Raw genomic sequence first — 20,122 nt, forward strand, 5'->3', positions numbered from 1 at the left:
ACAGTTTCGCCACCGCTGAAAAAAGAAAGCCCGCCCCTGATGCTCGTGCTTCCGCCGCCTCCCCCGCGACCCCGCCCTCCTTCGCCTCCCGTCCCGTGTGTATTTTTTCTCCTCCCTTTTCCTCCTTCCCCCCCCCGCCCGGCGGTGACGAATCTGCGACGGGCTTTGTCGGGCCGGCCGGAAGCGCGGCGCGAGGGCCGGAAGCGGCGGCCGCCATTTTGCGGGCCATGGCTAGGCGGCGGCGGCGGCGGCGCTGAGGGCGATGGCGGCGACGGCGACGGCCTCGGGTGCGGCGGCGGCGGCGGCGGCGGGCGGCGAGGGCGGCCGCGCGGAGCTGCTGGTGTTCGGCTATGCCTGCAAGCTGTTCCGCGACGACGAGAGGGCACAGGCGCAGGAGCAGGGCCGCCACCTCATCCCCTGGATGGGCGACGCCACCATCACCATCGACAGGTCGGTGCGTCCGCCGCCGCGTCTCTCTCCCGGCCGGGGGGCTGGCGGGGCGGGGCGGGGCGGGGCTTGCTGGGGGGCCGGGCCGCGCCACACCCCTTCTGCCAGGGCAGGAACAGGAGCAGGAGTAGGACAGGCGCCAGGAGGGCTGGGCCGTGGCAGGGGCTGCCTCTCTCTGCCTGTTTGTGTTTCTCTGTGTTTCTGATTGTGTGTCTTTCCATTTCTGTGTGTGTGCATTGTGTCTGTGAGTATGTATGTGTTTCTGTGTGTGAGTGTGTGCATCTGTTTCCCTGCTGTGTATGCTTCTGATTCTGTGTGTCTGTGTTTCTGTGCATGTGCATTGTGTCTGTGTGTGGGGGTGTTCGTGTATGTTTCTGTTTGTGTGTGCATGTGTTTTTGTGTTTATGAGTATATGTGCATCTGTTTCCCTGTGTGTGTGTGCTTCTGCTTGTGTGTGTATGTTTGTGTATGTTTCTGTGTATGTATATCATTCTGTGTGCATTTTCTGTTTGTGTGTGTGTATATCTTTCTGTTTGTGTGTGTATCCGTTTCTGTATTTGTATGTTTGTGCATTGTATTTGTGCAGGTGTGTGTTTCAGGATAGTGTGGTTGCACTGCCCAGTTACATCCACACGTGTGTATGTTTGTGCTGTGTGTGTTTGTGTGTGTGTTTCAGGATGGTGAGGATGCACTGCTCAGTTACACCCACACATGTGTTTGAGCATTGTGTGTGTTTCAGGATGGTGTGGTTGCACTGCCCAGTTACATCCACACGTGTGTATGTTTGTGCTGTGTGTGTGTGTTTCAGGATGGTGAGGGTGCTCTACCCAATTGCATTCACACATGTGTGTGTGCCTGTTATATTTACAGGTGTGTATCACCTAACCCAGCAAGTAATCTGTGGAATTCCTTGCCACACAACTTGGTGACATTGTGTGGCCTAGATGGCTTTCAAAGGGGATTGGACAGATTAATGAAGGAAATGTCCATCGCAGCTGACAAGCCATGATGGTGCTGAGCCTATAAGAACCTCAGAAAATTTCCTGCTTGAGGTTGACCTGGATCAGGGGTGTCAAACCCGTCTCATATCAAGGGTTGATTAGCATTCATGATACCTGCTGAGGGCCAGAAGCAATGTCTTTAGGCAGGAAGTGATTACATTAAACGGGTCACGACCAGAAATAAACACTTCTTCTCACTTAGGAACTCATTAGCTGAAAATGACAGAAGGGGAAATACACAGATCTTGATCATATTTCAACTTAAGGGAGACCCCAATTTTCATGTGGGTCGCCCTTTCAGCAGTAACACCTCAGCAGCGGAGAGCCTGAGGACCAGATCAAAAGCGTCCATGGCCCTTAAGTTTGACACCCCTGGACTAGAGGGTCTTGCAGGTCCCATTCTATATTCCAGTATATTTGGCCCTACTCGATCAGGCCAAAGGCCCACCTAGTCCAGCTTCCTGTATCTCACAGTGGCCCACAGAAGCATCAGGAAGCATATAAGACACAAAAAGATTCCTATATCGCAGTGGTACTCAAACTTTTCCGGCCAGTGGCTCCCTTGACCCCCATGGCTGTTGGCCATGTTTCCCCATCATGTTCCTGAGGGCTGGAAGTGACATCATTAAACAGGAAGTGGCCAGAAATATTAACTATGTTAATATTAATTATATTAATCATATCATTAATCAAATGCAGATCTTAAAATATTAATACACAGCAATATACATGCTTTATAAATGATCAGCTGCTGATCACTGTTGGAGACAGGATGCTGGAGTAGGTAGATTTTGTCTGGTCCAGGAAGACTCATTTTTTTAACTTTGTAAGCATACCAATAGAATTGTTTTATCAAATGAACTTTGTGAACAACCAGTCTGACCAACATTACACACACACACCCCTGTGTACCCCAATCCAACTAGTCATTTCTCCCATTCTCCTTGGATAGGATTGAACCCTTTATTAATTAAATTAAATTTTTCCAGCAGCTAGTGGGGAAAACAAAAATAGACCCTGAAAATATATCAAAGCTGATAAGGGTTTGGTTAGGAAGCTGATTTGTCTCCTATACTAGGAGATGCACAGCTCAAGCCTATGCATGTCTACTCAGAAGTAAGTCCCATTAGAGTCAATGGGGCTTACTCCCAGGAAAGTGTGGATAGGATTGGGCTGGCAATCATTTCATCAATGGCTGATAAGTATTCCCTTCAAATAGCCAGATTCATCACTTTTAAAATACAGTCTTTCCTCTTCAGTCAAACAACAAGATTAATAGATCACTTTAAAAACAATGCCCTTTTTCTGCTCCTGGCCAAGTAAAGTGTGTGCTTGTCTCTCCCCTCCCCCTTTGCCAACTGCATGGAAACAACTTTAAGGGGAGGGGGAGGAAAGCGGGAAGTTTTGGAGATTGAAAGGGAGAAGAAGGAGGGGGTTGAAAAGAGAGATTTCACTTTGATGAGAAGCGATCCCAGGCGGGGAATTAGGAACCAACCAGACAAGGATCAAGGAGAGCTTGGGAAACAACATGCAGCGAACACAGAAGGCGGAGGGAGAAGAGGGGGCGGTAGCAGCCGCTCTCACAGCTGAGCAGCTGTGCAACTGTTTCTTCTGCTTTAAAAAAAAAAAAGGCAGCGATGGGCAGACGTATTCTGCCCAGGGGTGTGACTGTATCGCTGGGAGAAGACATCCCACACCTCCCCTTTGAGTTCCTGGCGCCTCCCCAACGAGCCGTGCCTCACAGTTTGAATAACACTGCTGTATCGTGTTGCATCTCTTGCACCTGGGATTCAGAGATAGCCCACTTCTACAGCCAGGAGGTTGCACATACCCATCATGGCTTGTAACTTGTGATGGACTTTTCCATTAAAAATCTGTCCATTCGTCTTTGAAAGGCCTATTTCAAAGGGGGGGGGCTGTGCGTGCACGTTGAGCCATATGTATGTGGCAGCGTGCGTGTGTGTGTGTGTACACATGTACATGTTTCAGAACAGTGTGAGTGAACTGCATGGTTGTATCCATATGCATATGTGTGTCTGTTATATTTACAGTCAGTACTCTTTATATGCAAATTCACTTATCCAATAAAAACACTGCAATAAAAGAACTGATACCAATAAAACACTTGTACCAGTAAAACAGTCCAAAAACAATTATGGTGCAGTCACTTTTATGATCATATCAAGATGGCTTTTTTGCAGTGTTTCATCAGTGCTCATAATGAGAAGCTCAACTGTGGATCTGTGGTTACAGCCCTCCCCCCCCCAGTACATGATGCCTTCTCTCCTTTTAGTCCTCACAACAACCCTGCATGGTAGGTGAGACAGAGATGGTGGTTGAGCAGGGATTTGAACCTGGATCTTTGCAGGTCTAAGTCTGCTATCAGTGCCACTACCCCCATCCTGTATAACTCTTGAGAGCTAGGATGGTGTTGTCGTTCAGGGAATTGGACTGAGAAGATCCAGGTTCGGATTCCTGCTCGGCCTTGAAGCTTCCTGGGTGACCTTGGAACAGTCGCCATCTCTCACCTACCTCACCAGGTTATTGGGAAGACAAAAAGGAAGGGAGGAACCATGTACATTGCCCCAAGCTCCTCAGAGGAAGGGAAATGTAAAAATGTGGAAAAAAAAATGTTGGAATGGGGTGTGTATATATAACGATGCACATTCACACATCTTAGATACGTACTGTATATTTGTGATTTGTGTATATACAAGAGGTAGAGTTATATATGTACACATGCCAAAATGCATGCATTTGTGCTACATATGTATAAATGACATGTATTTACACATACCTCTCTTAGACATATATCTTCTGTGTACATCTGGGACCGAATGGTACATATGAGACGTGTGTGTGTGTTTCTGTGTATGTATATATATTATATCGTTTTATTGCTGCATTGTACTTTAAAATGTTGTAATCCATCTTGGGGCCTCCTTGAAAGTAGAAAAGTAGGATATAAGTACCTGGTGGTATGGATACGTGTTACATATGTATGTATCTGAGGGATGCACGTGTATGCATTTTTTGTGCACACAGACAGTGGCTGACACAGGTGTATTAGTATGCAGTGACTTCTGTCTTGACCATAAGAACAGCCCCACTGGATCAGGCCATAGGCCCATCTAGTCCAGCTTCCTGTATCTCACAGCGGCCCCACCAAATGCCCCAGGGAGCACACCTGATAACAAGAGACCTGAATCCTGGTGCCTTCCCTTGCATCTGACATAGCCCATTTCTAAAATGAGGTTGTACATAACACATCATGGCTTGTAACCCATAATCCCCTTGTCCAATCCCCTTTTCCAGAAACTTGTCCAATCCCCTTTTAAAGGCATCCAGGCCAGATGCCGTCACCACATCATGTGGCAAGGAGTTCCACAGACCAGCCACACGCTGAGTAAAGAAATATTTTCTTTTTTCTATCCTAACTCTCCCAACACTCAATTTTAATGGATATCCCCTGGTTCTGGTGTTATGTGAGAGTATAAAAAGCATCTCTCTATCCACTTTATCCTTCCCATGCATAATTTTGGATGTCTCAATCATGTCCCCCCTCTTTTGCACCTTTTCCATTTCCAATCTATCCTTTTTGAGATGTGGTAACCAGAACGAGACACAATACTCCAGGTGTGGCCTTACCGTCGATTTGTACAACAGCATTATAATATTAACTGTTTTGTTCTCAATACCTTTTCTAATGATCCCAAGCATAGAATTGGTCTTCTTTACTGCCGCCGCACATTGGGTCAGCACTTTCATCGCCCCCCCCCGAAGATCTCTCTCCTGATCTGTCACAGACAGCTCCCGTCACAGACAGAACCCGTCAGCCTATATGTGAAGTTTTGATTTTTTGCCCCAATGTGCATGACTTTACACTTACTTACTTACTTACATTGAAATTCATCTGCCATTTTGCTGCCCATTCTGCCAGTTTGGAGAGATCCTTCTGGAGCTCCTCAGAATCACTTCTGGTCTTCACCACTCGGAAAAGTTTGGTGTTGTCTGCAAACTTAGCCACCACACTGCTCAACCCTGTTTCCAGGTTGTTTATGAAGAGGTTGGTCCCAGGACAGATCCTTGGGGCACACCGCTTTTCACCTCTCTCCATTGTGAAAATTGCCCATTGACACCCACTCTCTGTTTCCTGGTCTTCAACCAGGTCTCAGTCCAGGAGAGGACCTGTCCTCTAATTCCCTGACTGTGGAGTTTTTTCAGTATCCTTTGGTGAGGGACCGTGTGGAATGCCTTCTGAAAGTCCAGATATATAATTTCCACAGGTTTTCCCGCATCCACATGCCTGTTGACGTTTTCAAAGAATTCTAAAAGGTTTGTGAGGCAAGACAAATTACTGCAGCCTTACGGAAGCCATGCTGTTTCTCCCTCAGCAAGGCCTGTTCGTCTATGTGTTTTGAGATTCTATCTTTGATGAGGCATTCCACCATCTTACCCAGTATAGATGTTAGGCTGACTGGCCTATAGTTTCCCAGGTCCCCCCTCTTTTCCATTTTGAAGATAACACCTGAGGTATGCATGTGTGTTTAATTCAGTTGCACTTGCCACTGATTCCACCACCCTCTGCATTCTTCAAATTGTCACCATCTTGACTTGTATTAAAATCAGGACCATGTGTTCCTGGAGAAGCTGAAAATTTTAACTTGAGTTTTTAAAATTTTTCTGTCAATCATGTTAATATAAAAATATATGAGAACATTTAGTAAAATACACACACTTGTGTGCATGTGTGCGATATATACATGTGACATTTATATGTGCACGCATCAAGATAATAAAGTAGATGTGAAACACTTTGCATGCTCAGAAAAGTGTTGTACACATGCCAAGTGGGTGAATAAGCCATGACTCGCATTGCAATCCTAGCCATATCAGCTCTGAAGTGAGTTCTGTTGTTTATAGTGGGGCTTACTACTAGTGCATACAGGATTGCAGCCTAAGAGCACAATCCTAACCCAGTTTTCAGCACTGATATAAGGGCAATGCAACTCCAACATAAGGGAACAAACATTCCCTTACTTTGAGGAGGCCTCTGTGAGTGCCACCCAGCTGCAGGATGCAGCACACGTCCCATGGGCACAGCTATGCCAGTGCTGGGAAGTTGTTTAGGATTTGGGCCTATGTCTCCTTGAAACCAGCATTTGTTAACTGGAGCTTTCTGCATGCAAGGCATGGGCTCTATCACTGAGCTATTGTTACATTTATATTTTGAATTTTTAGATTTATACTCTGCTTTTCATTCAAAATGGTCCACAAGGTGGTTTACAACAGCAGTACAATACTATATAGGAGTGTGTGTGTTCCTGTGGTGAAGGGTGGTGGTTTCCTTTGTCAGTTTGGTTGTGGTGCTATAAATGCAGTTCATTGGCATCTAAAAAGAGCAATCAGTTGGTCTTTAAGGTGCTACTAGGCTGAATGCTTGTGTTTGCTGTAACATCTTATTGGTTGTGATGGTGATCAGAGGGTTGCTTGCTTTTTTTTTTTAATAGAGAAAAGTACCTTTTTTCCCCACCCCCATTTGCATGGCTGCTTTGTGAATATTCTTGTTTGAGAGGCAGCCTAGATGTACTCTAAACAATGCTGAACTACAGGTGAACTATTTTTACTTCAGTAAAGCCAGGGAAGGCTGTGCCTGCTTTCTGTCTGAACACGAATGTGTAGGTGCTGAACTGTTGAGAAGCAAAAGGCCCTTATTAGTCTAGGAACCTCAGACCTTCTCTCATTCTCTCTTCCTCTCTGGCAGAAGGTGACTGTATTATTGGGGGCCCCCTCCTTATTGTAGGATGGGAATGTACATATTTTGGGGGTGCAAGTGACTTCCTTTTCAAACCAAACTTCATAATGACTTGCCTTAAGAACTGACGGGAGACTAGCATCTTCTTTGTACAGGAAGAACAAAATAACTTTAAATTTTAGGTCGACTTGCAAGTTAGTTGATGACAGAGTGGCTCATCACATTTTATGACTTTTTCAGTGCTGTTCTGTGATGTATGCTGAATGTTTTATGTGGTCTTTCCATCTTCGCTTCCAACAATACTGATCAGATGTAGGCTAAGATTGAAGGAATATGCAGTTAAACCTGGAGCTGTTGGTGACGTTTCAATCTCATATAGTGGATTTCTGTCACTGTGGAGGCTTTGGTTCTGTGGCTTGTCACATTTTTATTCCACTTTTCCTTAAAGGTTACCCAGGTAGCACAACAGCCCTGTGAGGCAGGGATAACTGAGATGTAGTGACTGCCTTAAAGTCTACCAGGAAGCTTCATGGTTAAACTGACTTGAACAAGAGACTGCTGCTTCTGGGTTCAACATTCTAGTTATTTTCCTCTACTATTTTTTAATAACCGTTATATTGAGGTCCTGTTGCTTGTCTCAATCCCAAAGTCATGTGCTTTCATGATGTTGTAGGCTGTTAGCCATGCGGTCAGGGTCCTGCAGCAACCTGATGGAACATCTCTTGCAAGTTTTCTTGTGTTTCAATGGAAGCTTATGTAATCCTTGTGCATTGTGTTCTTGTCAGATATTTCTCTTATTTTAAATAAAACCACATTAGAGAGATCTCAGTGGTTGTAACTAGCTGGCTTTTCCATTTCCTTATTTTAGTGGCCAGTTGAGTAGGGCATGTGTCATGATACTGAGGTGCAGTGATACTAGTGCTGGGTCGTTTTCAGAGTGGTGAAATCCCCTCAACACTGAAGAATCTGATGGACTTTGGTTTGAAAAGGGGCACACAGCATATTGTGGCTTGCTCCTTCTGTTTCTTTTCCACACAAACCTTGTTGGTTGACATGATTCCAGGATGAACAGACCTTTATCCTTGACAGATGTTCTCAAAGCAGTAACTTGAAGCTACCAAAAGAAAGGAAGCAACTTGCAATGAGACCTGAACCCATTTCTGCCCAACGCACAGGTGTACACATTTGATCCCTGTTGCGTATATGCAAAGTTGGGCAGAAATGCCTTAACATGAGTAAAAGTTTCTGTAAAAGGTCTGGAAGAAATATTAAACACCTTGGTTTTGATAATTTCAAGTGCCTAGAGTTGATCGTGCAGTGGCAAATTTGAAGAGGATAGCATCGTGTTTCCTGTCTTAAAATAGCAGTTTAAATTTAAAGGCAGGTTTTTTTCTGTAATAATTCACACTTGCTCACTCTCTGACTTATTTCTTTATATCCTGTCTGGCCTTTCTCTGAAGGCCGACTGCAGAACCAAAGAGCCAGTAAAGGTGTCGTTTTGAATGCCATGATCTGGAATAAGTCATCTGTGGTCAAACAGTGGGAGCAAACTACAAATGCACATGATCTTTAATCCAAATAATCAACATTTGTAAATTAAGGAGGTTTGACACAAACATGTTTTCAACAGGCTTGACTGTGTTGGTGTGTTGATGGAGTGTGGGAAAAATTTCAGGCATCTAAAAATGCAATGGAGGTGTTTGAAATTTCATGGTTTTTTAAACCCTAATCACCAGTTTTGGAAATCAACCCTTCCTGCCTTGAGCAGTATAGTTGTTCTTCTCAGGAAGTAATATTGGTGTTACAGATTCAAGGCAAAAATCCTCCTTCTGGGATGAGACGTTTTGATTTTTAAGGCTGGTTTTTGTAACCATTTGCTAGTTGTATTGATTTTGACCTGTTGTGCCCCTTCAGCCTCATTTTCGATGCAGAGACCTTCTCACATTGGTGACATTTATTATTGCTTGCAGCTGTTTTTGTCCTGGATTTAAAAAATAATAAATGGGCAATTTTAGCCAAAGTAACTTAAACCAGTTCAGTAACTTAAACCAGCCTTGTGCACACAATTTCATAGAAATTACTAGTCCACAGAGCTGTTCACTAGCCCACTTGTCAAGGTGTGGCACTTCCTTCCAGTTCACAAAAATGTTTTTGCCTGGTCACCTAGAGGATATTCTTATTTGCCGAAGGTGATTAAGTGAGCAGCTGCTCAGGTCTAGCCTAAGCAACTTGACCTTGGTTGAAGGGAGCTGGTGACCTCCACCCACAGTTGCCATACTTTCTGCAGAGAACCTCCTTAAATTGCACACATGTGTTACTGTTCCTATATATGTGTGTCTCTCTATCACATAATCCAGCACTTCTTTCCTCAGCCGGATGGCTAGGGGCCGAGCCTAGCCATGGTTTTACCTCCAATGGACACGCAAGTTTCTTTGATGAAGATTTCTCCTGAGAGTTCAAGCGTAGCAGAAAGAAGCGAGGAAATTGCGACCGTTTGGTTCTTGCGGATAGGTATTTATGTATTTGGGTTTGTGTAAATGTAAGCTATTTACCTTTCCAAAAAAAGCTACTTTCTATATATGTACAGTATATATATTTTGGCAAAGGAGTGTTGACTGGTTGAACCATAAACGGTAAGAATTCTGAAAAATTTGGTTCCTCCTTAAGGTATTAAGATATTTTACTTTAATTCTAAAAGCCAATCTTTATGGGGGAAATTGAAACTTTAAAAAAAAGAGAAAGCAGCTTTGTAGTGGGTGAGAAGTAATTAGTCAGATTAAATTAATTTAACTCGTTAAGTCTTTTCTTTTTCTCAATTGTGCGTGGTATTTTGTATAGTGACAGACACAAAAGCCCAAAGTCCTTTCATTGACCATGTTTTTCATGTTGCAGGTATGATGGGCGTGGTCACCTGCATGACCTCTCTGAATATGATGCTGAGTATTCCACCTGGAACAGAGATTACCAGTTGTCAGAAGAGGAGGCTAGAATAGAAGCCCTCTGTGATGAAGAGAGGTATTTAGCCTTGCATACGGACTTGCTTGAGGAGGAGGCGAGGCAAGGTATTACTCAAGGACAATTTCCGGAGTTAGAACACATTGAATATTGAATTTTTTGAATTAAATTTTAAAAAAATATATTAAAAATTTTTTCCACTCAATTTTATACTCACTCTTTCTGATATTATTTTTGACAGTACCCAGTGGATTCGAAAAACAAGCGTCTTTGCGTATCTGAGAGGACCTCACGATAGTTATATATGTAGAACCTCACACAGAAATTGCCCACCTTTTGAGGGGCAGATGGGGAATTGAGACCCTTTTAACTAACAGTACTGTATCACTGAAAGTTCATGTCTTTGTCTTTTGCTTTAAGTGGAATGATTAACTTTTTAAAACCCTGATCTCAGTTGGAGAAAAAAATGATAATCTCCTAAAGCATATGCCTTCTGCCCTTGTCCTTCCCCGCCTTGGGGTTATCAATAACTTATTGGCAGAAGTATCCGTGACCACAGGATGAGCCACTGTGGGGAATTCACTGTACTGTTTGTGTTTGAATGGTAGGCTGAAACCTTTAACATCCTTTTAAAACAAGAACACAATGCTGAAGCTAAAACAGCTTCATCTCTCTAATTGAGTGTTGTATTTTTATTCAAGAGGAAGAGTATAAGAGGCTGAGTGAAGCTTTGGCTGACGATGGCACATATAATGCGGTGGGATTCACATACAGTAGTGATTATTATGACCCTTCTGAACCTACTGAAGAGGAGGATCAGCCTTCCAAAGCAAAAGGTAAGTAGTTCCCAGGGAAGAAATGTTTGTTCAGAAGTAGTGTTCAAGTTCAGAATGTTAGCTGTAGCGCTAGGGATTTGGGGAGAATCAGCTTCAAAGCTGTACAGTGGACTCTCTTGTTCCGAACCTGCAGATTTGACCCAACGCGGGTTCCGAATCTGCATCTGGAGGCCCCACAGAAGACCTCCAGTCACAACCTCAGAAGGCCTCCGAGAGGCACTTCTGGTTTGCCAAGAAACCAGAAGTGCCTCTCGGAGGCCCTCTGAGGTGTAGGGAGACTACCTGTGCCTCAGAACACCTCCAGATGTGACCGGAAGTCCTCTGTGGACTCCCCTGCGGACCTCAATATCAGTGTGTTTGGTATCCACAGGGCGCCCGGAAGCAGATCTCTCTCGGTTACCTCAGCTGTATTATCTTCTGGGCCCTAGAAGTCCCAGGGCACGCAATGACTGAGGGAGCTTGTAGCATTGTCCCTCACTCTTGCTGTGCCCTCTCAGGATTCTTCAAATGGTCAGGTCTCCTGATAAGGCTTTGGAAGTGACCCAGGGCTAGCAAAGGAGTTGTCAGTAGCCTTCCTTCCTGTGTGTAACCTGCAAGTGGTGCCAGAAGGAAGTCTCATAAGGAAGATGGATGTCACCTCTGCAGGTGGCAGAGACCAGAGGCACTGATTAGGGACATTTGTCGGTCACTATTTGTTCAGTTTTATCCCATTTGCTTCCCCAAAGGCACCCATATTGGCTTAAGACAAATATTAAACATTCTTTATAAACTTCATATGTTTAAAAAAAATCATTCTTAAAGCATACACATTTAAGGCAATGAAATGCAAAATAAGAAAACTTTAAAAATCATGTTTGGCTGAGTTGTAAATACATTACTTTAGCTCAGTAGTTCCCAAACTTTTTAGAGGCCATAGAGTCTACTGCCTGATTTATAAATGCCAAATGGTGTTGCTATAATGGTGATTGGGCAGCAGTGCTTCCCCCAGCAGCAGCTTATTAACCCTTGATGCACATTAAGACTAATCTGTTCTGTCAGTTTCGCAAACCAACAAAAGTAGGGTCACAACTTACTGGTGGGTTCGGGAACCAGTAGTTTGGGAACCACTGCCTTAGTTTTCAATTATATGCATAACTGTCTTTGAAAAATAAGTTTATTGGAAAGGTTTCTAATACTTAACCTATATGTTAGTATCCAAAACGGTATACTTAACCCACTTATGCTGGCATGTCACTTTTTATTGGAACTTGTTCAGAACAGCTGCGGCAAATACGGACTTTGCAATGAAAAATTAATTGCTTTGAAAGAGAGAGATAATTTCTGCTACCTCTTTTGCAAGGTGTTTGTTTTCAGGTGGTGGGTTGAGAATTGCCATCTGTGAAACTGAACCCCTGGAACAATATATACAGCAGGTTATTTACTGTATATGTAAACTTCTGATGAGGTCCTTTTTTCCCCATCTTTTTATTTGTCTGGTTGTTGAAAATCCTTGCGATATGCTTGTTGCCTGTGTTCTCCCCCCCCCCCCAAGCAATTCATATTTTTGAGAATGTTTTTCAGGCACAGGGGAACAGAATAAACATTTAAGCAAAACTGACACTTACAGCAAAGCATGATGATGTGGCTGTCAGAGATGCTAAGGATGTTTTGTTATATGGTTTGTGTATGTGTTGCGTTTAGATTGCAAGACTAGTCCTGTGTTACAGCATATCCCTTAATTTATAGTTGCTATGACTAAGAGAGAAGAGGAAAATGAAGAACCTTTTATCGCTCCTATGGGACTGAATGTACCTTCTGATGTGGAACTGGTAAGTGTTTTTTATAATTCAATTATATTCGTGGCGTTTTGAAAACTAGCTGAATTTTAGTTTTTCCCAAATTGTAAATTGTGCAGATAAATCTTGGTAGCCCAATTCTTAAAAAACTGTCTCAGAAGACATAGCAGCTTCTCCAAAATGTGACTGTCTGAATGCCCAGTCCTATAGGTCCCAGCACTGAACTCACAGCGCCTGGTGTCTCCCAGGTTGGAGACACAACAGTGCTTGCAGAGAGGCCCACATCATTTGGCACTGGGCATTTGTGCTGGCAACATGCTGAAGAAGTGCACCTGGTGGTAAGTGTCCCCACTGGGTGGTGGGAAGGCTTTTTGAGGTTTAGGGAGGGTGAGGAGTGGCAAAACTGGGAGGAGGGCCAGGGAGCAGGGGGGGCAGAGGCTGCTGGAACACTTAAAAAAACTCCAACAAGGTCAACAGGAAGTTACTGTTTCCTATAAACCTCACTGGGGTTTAAGTGTTCTGACTGCCATGAGACAGCCTGCAAGATGCTATAAAAGCAAGCAGATTTTTGCTCTGTAAGGCTTTAGAACATGTTAATGGTCGTGTTGGGGGGGGGGTCCCCTGTATCCATGGGGGGGTGGTCAGTGGAATAGATATGGGGCACACCTGTGTTAACACTTTTTGCAACCCAATTTAGAAAACGATGCATCTTCAGCAGTTGTCTCAGTTTGGGAACACTGCTCCAGTGCATTCCTCAGATAAGTGAAATAATACGAAAGGTGCCACAGTATGGCGTTTCAAATTCTGAGGAAGGATATACCAAAGCGGATCTTTTTGCATATGTAATACTGCTACTAAAAAAATCTTGCTGTTAGGGTTGTCTGCCTTAACAGCATGAGACAGATTAATGGTGTGAAATGGATTAACAACCTGTTGATGGCTTCTTAATTGAAATAATACTTGGGATGTAAAAAAAAAAATACTGAGTTTAACTGGATGAGTATTGAGTTTAAGTGGATGGCTGTGTCTTGGTGTCTGACAGCTTTGTATTCAGCAGATAGGAGGTTTGTACACCAGTGCTGAGGAAAGCAGCTATTTGTTTGTATTTGCTATGGGGCATTGCTGTAGGTTGTTTGCAGAAAATGGTCTTGTTTGCTCAGATAAATTTAAGGATCTGTAGAGGATATGGATGGTGGACACTCAGTCATACCTTCCTTAGGGATGCGCCTGTCCTTCCTCCAAACCGGATACACTGGAGGCAGTGTTCATGCAGGACCTTTGCATGTAGAGTTTAACTCATGTTGGCTCACATATGCAGTTTTTAAACCACATAAAATTGAGGAAAGGTTCTTGCGGTTCAGGCTTTTAGTTGGTGGGCTTTTTGTGGAGAGGCCCCGTGCAAGAGTTAGGCTGCAATCCTAACAACACTTTCCTGAGAGTAAGCCCTGTTGAACAAAATAGGACTTACTTCTGAGTAGACCTGCTTCGGATTGTGCCCTTACTTTCATTGCCATGTTTTGAGTGGGGGCATTAGGACATCCTGAAGTTCTGTGTTCTGCTAGTCTGCACATGTGGCAAAATCGGGTGCCTTGCAGGTTCTGAGGCACAAGAATTGACCTGTGCCACATAAGGTTGCAGGTGGGTGAGCAGCAGCAGTGGACCTGGGCTGCCCTTTCTCTCCTGGATGTGAAACCATTTTTCATTGCTAACATCTGTGTGTGGTTTCTTACCAAGAGTGAGAAGATGGTTCTCTGCACCAAGAAGCTTCCAGTTTAAAATAGACACAAAGTGGGTTTTATTTTTTTACAATTTGCAGAAAGTTTTTGCATGGGTGGAACATCCAAAACTGGTTGTTGTCTGAAACAGCATGGCCCACTCTCCCATCTCAGGGTTCTTACCACTTCTTCTGCTGTTTAGAAGAGGTGTTGGCAGTGGCTAGGTGCCTCAGGAGCCAGTTGTTGTTGTTGTCCTCTTCCCGCTCCTCCCTGAACTCTAAGCATGTGGCCCTTGGCTCTGTGCCATCTGTAGTTTTAGTCTAATGCATTTCAAAAAATCATTTTTCATCCATCACACCCATAGCACTAGAAGTCATAGCTATCAATGTACAACCACCTGTAATGTCTTTCTGTCAATATCAAGGTTATTTATTGTGACAGCATTCTTTAAATCTTGTCATGGAAGGAGACATACATCACAAAAACGTGCTTAAGTTCTCTTCAGTGGCTGCACAAAGTCCTTCTGTCATGCTCTGAGCATCTGTGTGTACATTTGCAATCTTGGTTTCTTTTTTGCTTAAATATCTTTCTCCTGTCGCTTTTTAAAATAGTCACGCAATTGGAAAGGCGCTGAGTTGTTGCATAATAAACTTACAAAGCCGTTGTTACAGAATTGGCTGCCCACTGTGTAAGGAGGGTTTTGCAATAGGCTCATTTTCTAGCTCAGTTCAGTGGCAATGAGTCTTTTTAGAGCTACTGGTGTTTAAAAAAAACCCAGAAAAGATGCATTTGATGCAATTAAGAAAACAAGAGTTAGCTGAGTGGAAAATTAAACAAAAGTGGTGAGCAGTGTACTTTTCTCAGGCTCCTAAATGATACATTGCTAGTTTAGCTGGTTTTGGGTTTGAGAAGACCAAAAGGTCATAGTGGTAGCAGACAAGAGTGTGTCATTGCATCTCTCTAAGAAGGGCCTGGTAGCTGCACATGGTGTGTCGTAAAAGGATACTTGCTCCAGAACAGATTTCTTGCCTGCAAAGCTGTGCCTCTGTATTGGGGAAGGCTCTACATTGTTGCGAACACACATGCCAGAGCCATCAAGTCTTGAAATGAACTGTAAAAGCTGAAACATGATGAATGTGAACTTCTCAATTGTCTCTCACCCCCCTCCTTTGGCATGTGTAAATTTATCAGGCTTTTGCAGTCATGAGATCTGAAAATAGTTTTCCAAGTTGTCTCTTGTCAAGCTGAACACAGCCTGCCAACCATGCCTTCTGGCTTGGTTGCAAGAATTGCAAGAATTTTATTTCTGGCTTATAAGAATTTTATTTTCCTTACCAGTTCCCCTATGAACATGTGTGAAGTGGCCTTTGTTTGACATGGTGGATAACAAAGTCTGAATGAAGGCTTGAATTCTTGTGCATTCGAAAGCTTGTGTACTCTGGCAGTTTTTCTCAAACTGTGGGTCAGGACAAATGGGTCCCCGTTCATTTCAATGTATATTTTGTTTTTAATAGACTTGGTGCTACTGCGGTATGTGACTACATTTGGGGAAATGTTACGCATCCGTACTTTTAACAGGCTGCTTATTTATATGCTTTTAACAATGATAGTAAATGGGACTTACTCCTGGGTAAGTGTGGGTAGGATTGCAGCCTAGGATTGTTAAGTTTTCCTGCTTGATGATTTTGCTTCCAGCCACGACCACTTCTGGTGAGTCCTGATAGATTCTCATTCCAAAAAGTGGGTCCTGATGCTAAAAGTTTGAGAACCATTGCACTCTGGTAATTTGCCTTCATTGAGGCCTGATAGCTCACATGTATTGCACGCAAGGGGTCCTGGACTTAGTTTGAATTGGCACCTCCAGGTAAAAGGGTTTCATGGGTAAGACCTCTGCCTGGGAACCTAGAGTTGGCGGATGGTACTAGGTACTAAGAACATATGAAGGAAGTGAAGTCCAAGGAAGTGAAGGGATGCACCTTCTGCCGCTGCTTCTGTGCCACTGATCTGCAGAGAGACATCCTGATTCTGAACCTGTGGAAAGCATATAGCCAGTGTTAGGAATAGCCAACGATAGACCTTCAATTTGTGAATTTATCCAGTCTGCTTTTAAAGGCATGCAGGCTAATGACCATCACCACATCTTGTGGCTGGTGCATTTCATAGACTATGTGCCGTATCCTTCCTTGTGCCCATCCTAAATCTTTGACCACTCAGTCTCATTCTAGTGCCTTGTGTTTGTCCTGTGCATTAGCAATTATATCTTTTAAAAACTTTATACCAGATCTGTTTGCTGTCCTGAGACACAACATCCTGGGAGACTGTTCCTGTTTTTGAGTGTGCCTGCCCCAGCAGGCAGAATTGAATTTGGTGACTTGCCCTAAATGGTAGCCACAAGTATTTTTGTTGTTGTTTTTTTTCATAGCCTCCAACAGCCAAAATGCACGCCATTATAGAACGGACTGCAAATTTTGTCTGCAAGCAGGGTGCCCAGTTTGAGATAATGCTGAAAGCTAAACAAGCTCGGAATTCTCAGTTTGACTTCCTGCGGTTCGACCACTACCTCAATCCTTACTACAAGTTTATTCAGAAGGCCATGAAAGAGGGACGGTACGCAGCGCCTTCGGAAAAGAAAAAAGAAGAGGAAAAAGGCAAGTGATCGTTTTGAAATGGTGTTGGATATGTGGGGACAGCAGGCTTAATTCATTTCTCTGGCATCTGACAGTTGAGAGAGCAGTTCCCTGATTCCTGTAGCCAATTTGTAGGATGCCATCAGCAGTTCTGTAGTGGGCTGGCTGGCTGGCAATGGTGAGATTTAAATGTGTTAAAATGATGGGCTCGCAGGGCTTTGCCTAACTTCTAACGTTTAGCAGAGTTACTTTCTAAATCTGTTCCTAAAGACCTAAAATTATAATTGCAATCTTTACTACTTTGATGTGGCTCCCCTGTGGCTCCCCAAGAAAGCTCTCTTTGAGAAGGCATTTGGCTTGACATTCCTGACAGGGAACATTTGACTTCGTTTTTCATGTTACTAAAATGGATTGAGTACAGAGTTCCAGAAGGAAGCATTGAGAGGACAGAATGAAGGCCGTGTTTTAATTATGTTCTGGTACCAGACTCATTTGGACTCTGTTCAGGGCTGTGGAGTCGGAGTCATGTAGTTAGAAGCAGTTTTGGGTGGGGTCAGAGTCGTAGATCTTGTGTACCACCCCTACAGCCCTATTTGTATTGGTATAAATCAGATTCACATCCAAACTTTTGATCGCTTTCAGCCCTTTGGTTATTAGAAAAAAAGTTCACATTTGTAGAATTTCTTTTAAATGCTGGATAATTCAGGATCTTCCCGAATGTTGAAACCACTAAAATACAGAAATAGCTGCTTTTAATTTTAAGCATATTGTAAGATAGTCTTTTCAGTTCACATCTTGGAAAGATTGTGAAGAGATGAGAGGTTTTATATGGTCAACTTAAATTAAAAAGTGTTCATAACAGTCAGTGTGTGTGACTGTGTCTGATTAGTTATTAATTCTGTGGTTGAATATTTAAGGTTAATGGGACCCAGGTCTCTCTCCATATGTGTCAGCTTGGATCATCACAGATGGCCCCAGTTGCAAACACCATTGTCTATAAACATATGGTGGGCAGTGACCTGTAACAAGGCCTGTGGGACTCATTTCCAGTTGAGATAAGGACCACTCTCTCTGATGGCATTTTGGATTGGAGTTGAAAGGTTTTTGTTTCAACTTGCTTTTACAGGATTTTCTTCTTGCAATAGTGCTGTGATATTCAGCCAGTATGCCGCGAATGGTCCACAGATGTGCCGCAGGAGTTTGGGGGAGGGACATTTATTAGTAGGACCATTGGAGAATGTGAGCACTGTGCTGGCAGTACAGTGTGTCTTGTCAGTGATCAAAATCTGATGATGTGCCTTTGACAGTTTTAGCACCTTGTCTGTGTGCTAGGAGTCGAAAATGAAAATTGCTGCTCTAGTGACTCTTAGCTGTTTTGAATTTGTTTTGCTGATCTATTTGTTGTACTGTACTACTAGTGTTTTTTTCATTTCTCTTTTAATTTTTATTGTTAATATTGCTGGTTTTTTATTTTTTTTACTTCTAGCAAGCCACCTTCAGTTGCTGAAAAACTGGGCTAGAAGCACCTTCAATAAATTATGTTCAGAGGTTCTGGAAGCCACTGAATAACCTGCCACTCAGAAAAGATAACCTTGTCATTCTTAACAGGTTCGGGAGACAGTGATGAAGATGACGATGATGGAGACAACTACCTACATCCAAGCCTCTTTGCCTCTAAAAAGCACAACAGACTTGAGGAGCTTATGAAGGTATGCAACCACACAGATCTGTTGGAGCTTTATATCTTGTGGCACATCTTCAGCTTACTTAGCAGATTGTCTCAGTAGTGTAGATCCAGAAAAGCTTAAGGGTTTACATACATCCAGTGGGTTTTCATTTTGAGTGGCATAACTCTCCTTTGCCTTGGAAGTCCCCCTTTACCTGGCCTTTCAGGCTGCTTGGAATACAAGTCCAACAACCCAAGTTGCATGGTTCTGAGTACCTCAGGCAGTGTTTGCAGCAACATTCCTTAACTTCTACAGGAAATGACAGAAGAGCCTTCTTAATTAGCTTGACTCAGTTAAGCAAATACTCCTTTGATCCATCAGTGACATTAAATAAAATACATGTGTATATAGAGCTGCTACATGACCTTTGCAAGATAGTCAGGCTTAATCTTTGTCCTGTCAAAGTGAAGAGAACTGGTCATAAAGGCATATATCCTGTCGTGAGTGCTGTTTCTAGGACACATACAGTAGACTTTGATTTATGTTTGAAGCCCGATGATTGAGTACTGGATTTAAATCTCTGCTAAAGGCTCAGTTGACTGCCTTGGAAAAATCCTAGTGGGTGCTATCAAGGTAAACAAATTGCAAGCAGCCATGTTTGGTTATTATTAGAAAACAGTCTCAAAGCAACAGGGTATTTAGGACCAACCTAAGTGTTAACAAGAAGTATGCAAGCTTTTGAGTTCTCCAGAAGCTAGGTGCTAAAATGACTATGAGGTGAATCTGCACTTTGCATTTGTTTTAAAATGGGGGATTTTATGAGTGGTTGTTTTTTTTTTTAGACCTTTATTTTCTCATTTTTGTACCACCCCTTCCTCCAAGGAGCTCAGGGTGATATACGCAATTCCATCCCTCTTTTTGTCACAACGGTCCTGTGAGGCTGGGAGATAGTGACTATATCTAGATAGTGACTGATAGTGACTGGGTGTTCAAGGACACCCAGGAAGCTTAGTGATTGAGCGCGGACTTGAATCTGGATTGGGTCTAAGTCCAGAACCACTACACCTCTACTGCAGGTTAGGGCTTTCTCCCCCTTCCCCGTCCCTAACTGTGCTCAATTTCATGTGAGTGTCAATGTGCCAATGATAGATCATGTTTTTGTGTGCTTACTGGAGAACGACAGGTTAATTTTGCAGCTTTCTCCCCAAGTCATAATATTCCTGCCTCTTCAGAGAGTTCAGATGCCAGCTTCAGGCTTTTAAAGTAAAATCTGCCCTTCCACCTCTTCAAACATGGGGTTGTAAATAAATAAACTGGTCCTAGGAAGTCCAAGGTAAGACATTA

At 43.3% G+C, this 20,122-nt stretch overlaps 1 protein-coding gene across 5 annotated transcripts in view; it reads left to right on the forward strand.

The window, feature by feature from the left end:
- The first annotated feature begins 279 nt into the window (after positions 1-279).
- SFSWAP (splicing factor SWAP) overlaps positions 280-20,122 on the forward strand; it is a 110,660-nt gene continuing 90,817 nt past the window's right edge. For 2 of the 5 annotated variants that reach the window (XM_066609592.1, XM_066609591.1), the window contains exons 1-6: positions 329-450; positions 10,096-10,265; positions 10,860-10,994; positions 12,720-12,802; positions 16,907-17,132; positions 18,720-18,820. In XM_066609592.1, the coding sequence (XP_066465689.1) occupies positions 422-450; positions 10,096-10,265; positions 10,860-10,994; positions 12,720-12,802; positions 16,907-17,132; positions 18,720-18,820 (744 nt within the window). In that variant the 5' untranslated portion in view covers positions 329-421. Of the gene's footprint in view, positions 451-9,560; positions 9,715-10,095; positions 10,266-10,859; positions 10,995-12,719; positions 12,803-16,906; positions 17,133-18,719; positions 18,821-20,122 lie in introns of all 5 variants that reach the window. The other 3 variants (XM_066609593.1, XM_066609594.1, XM_066609595.1) reach the window with 3 other exon arrangements.

The sequence above is a fragment of the Tiliqua scincoides genome, chromosome 14, assembly GCF_035046505.1.
Source record: "Tiliqua scincoides isolate rTilSci1 chromosome 14, rTilSci1.hap2, whole genome shotgun sequence".
NCBI lineage: Eukaryota > Metazoa > Chordata > Lepidosauria > Squamata > Scincidae > Tiliqua > Tiliqua scincoides.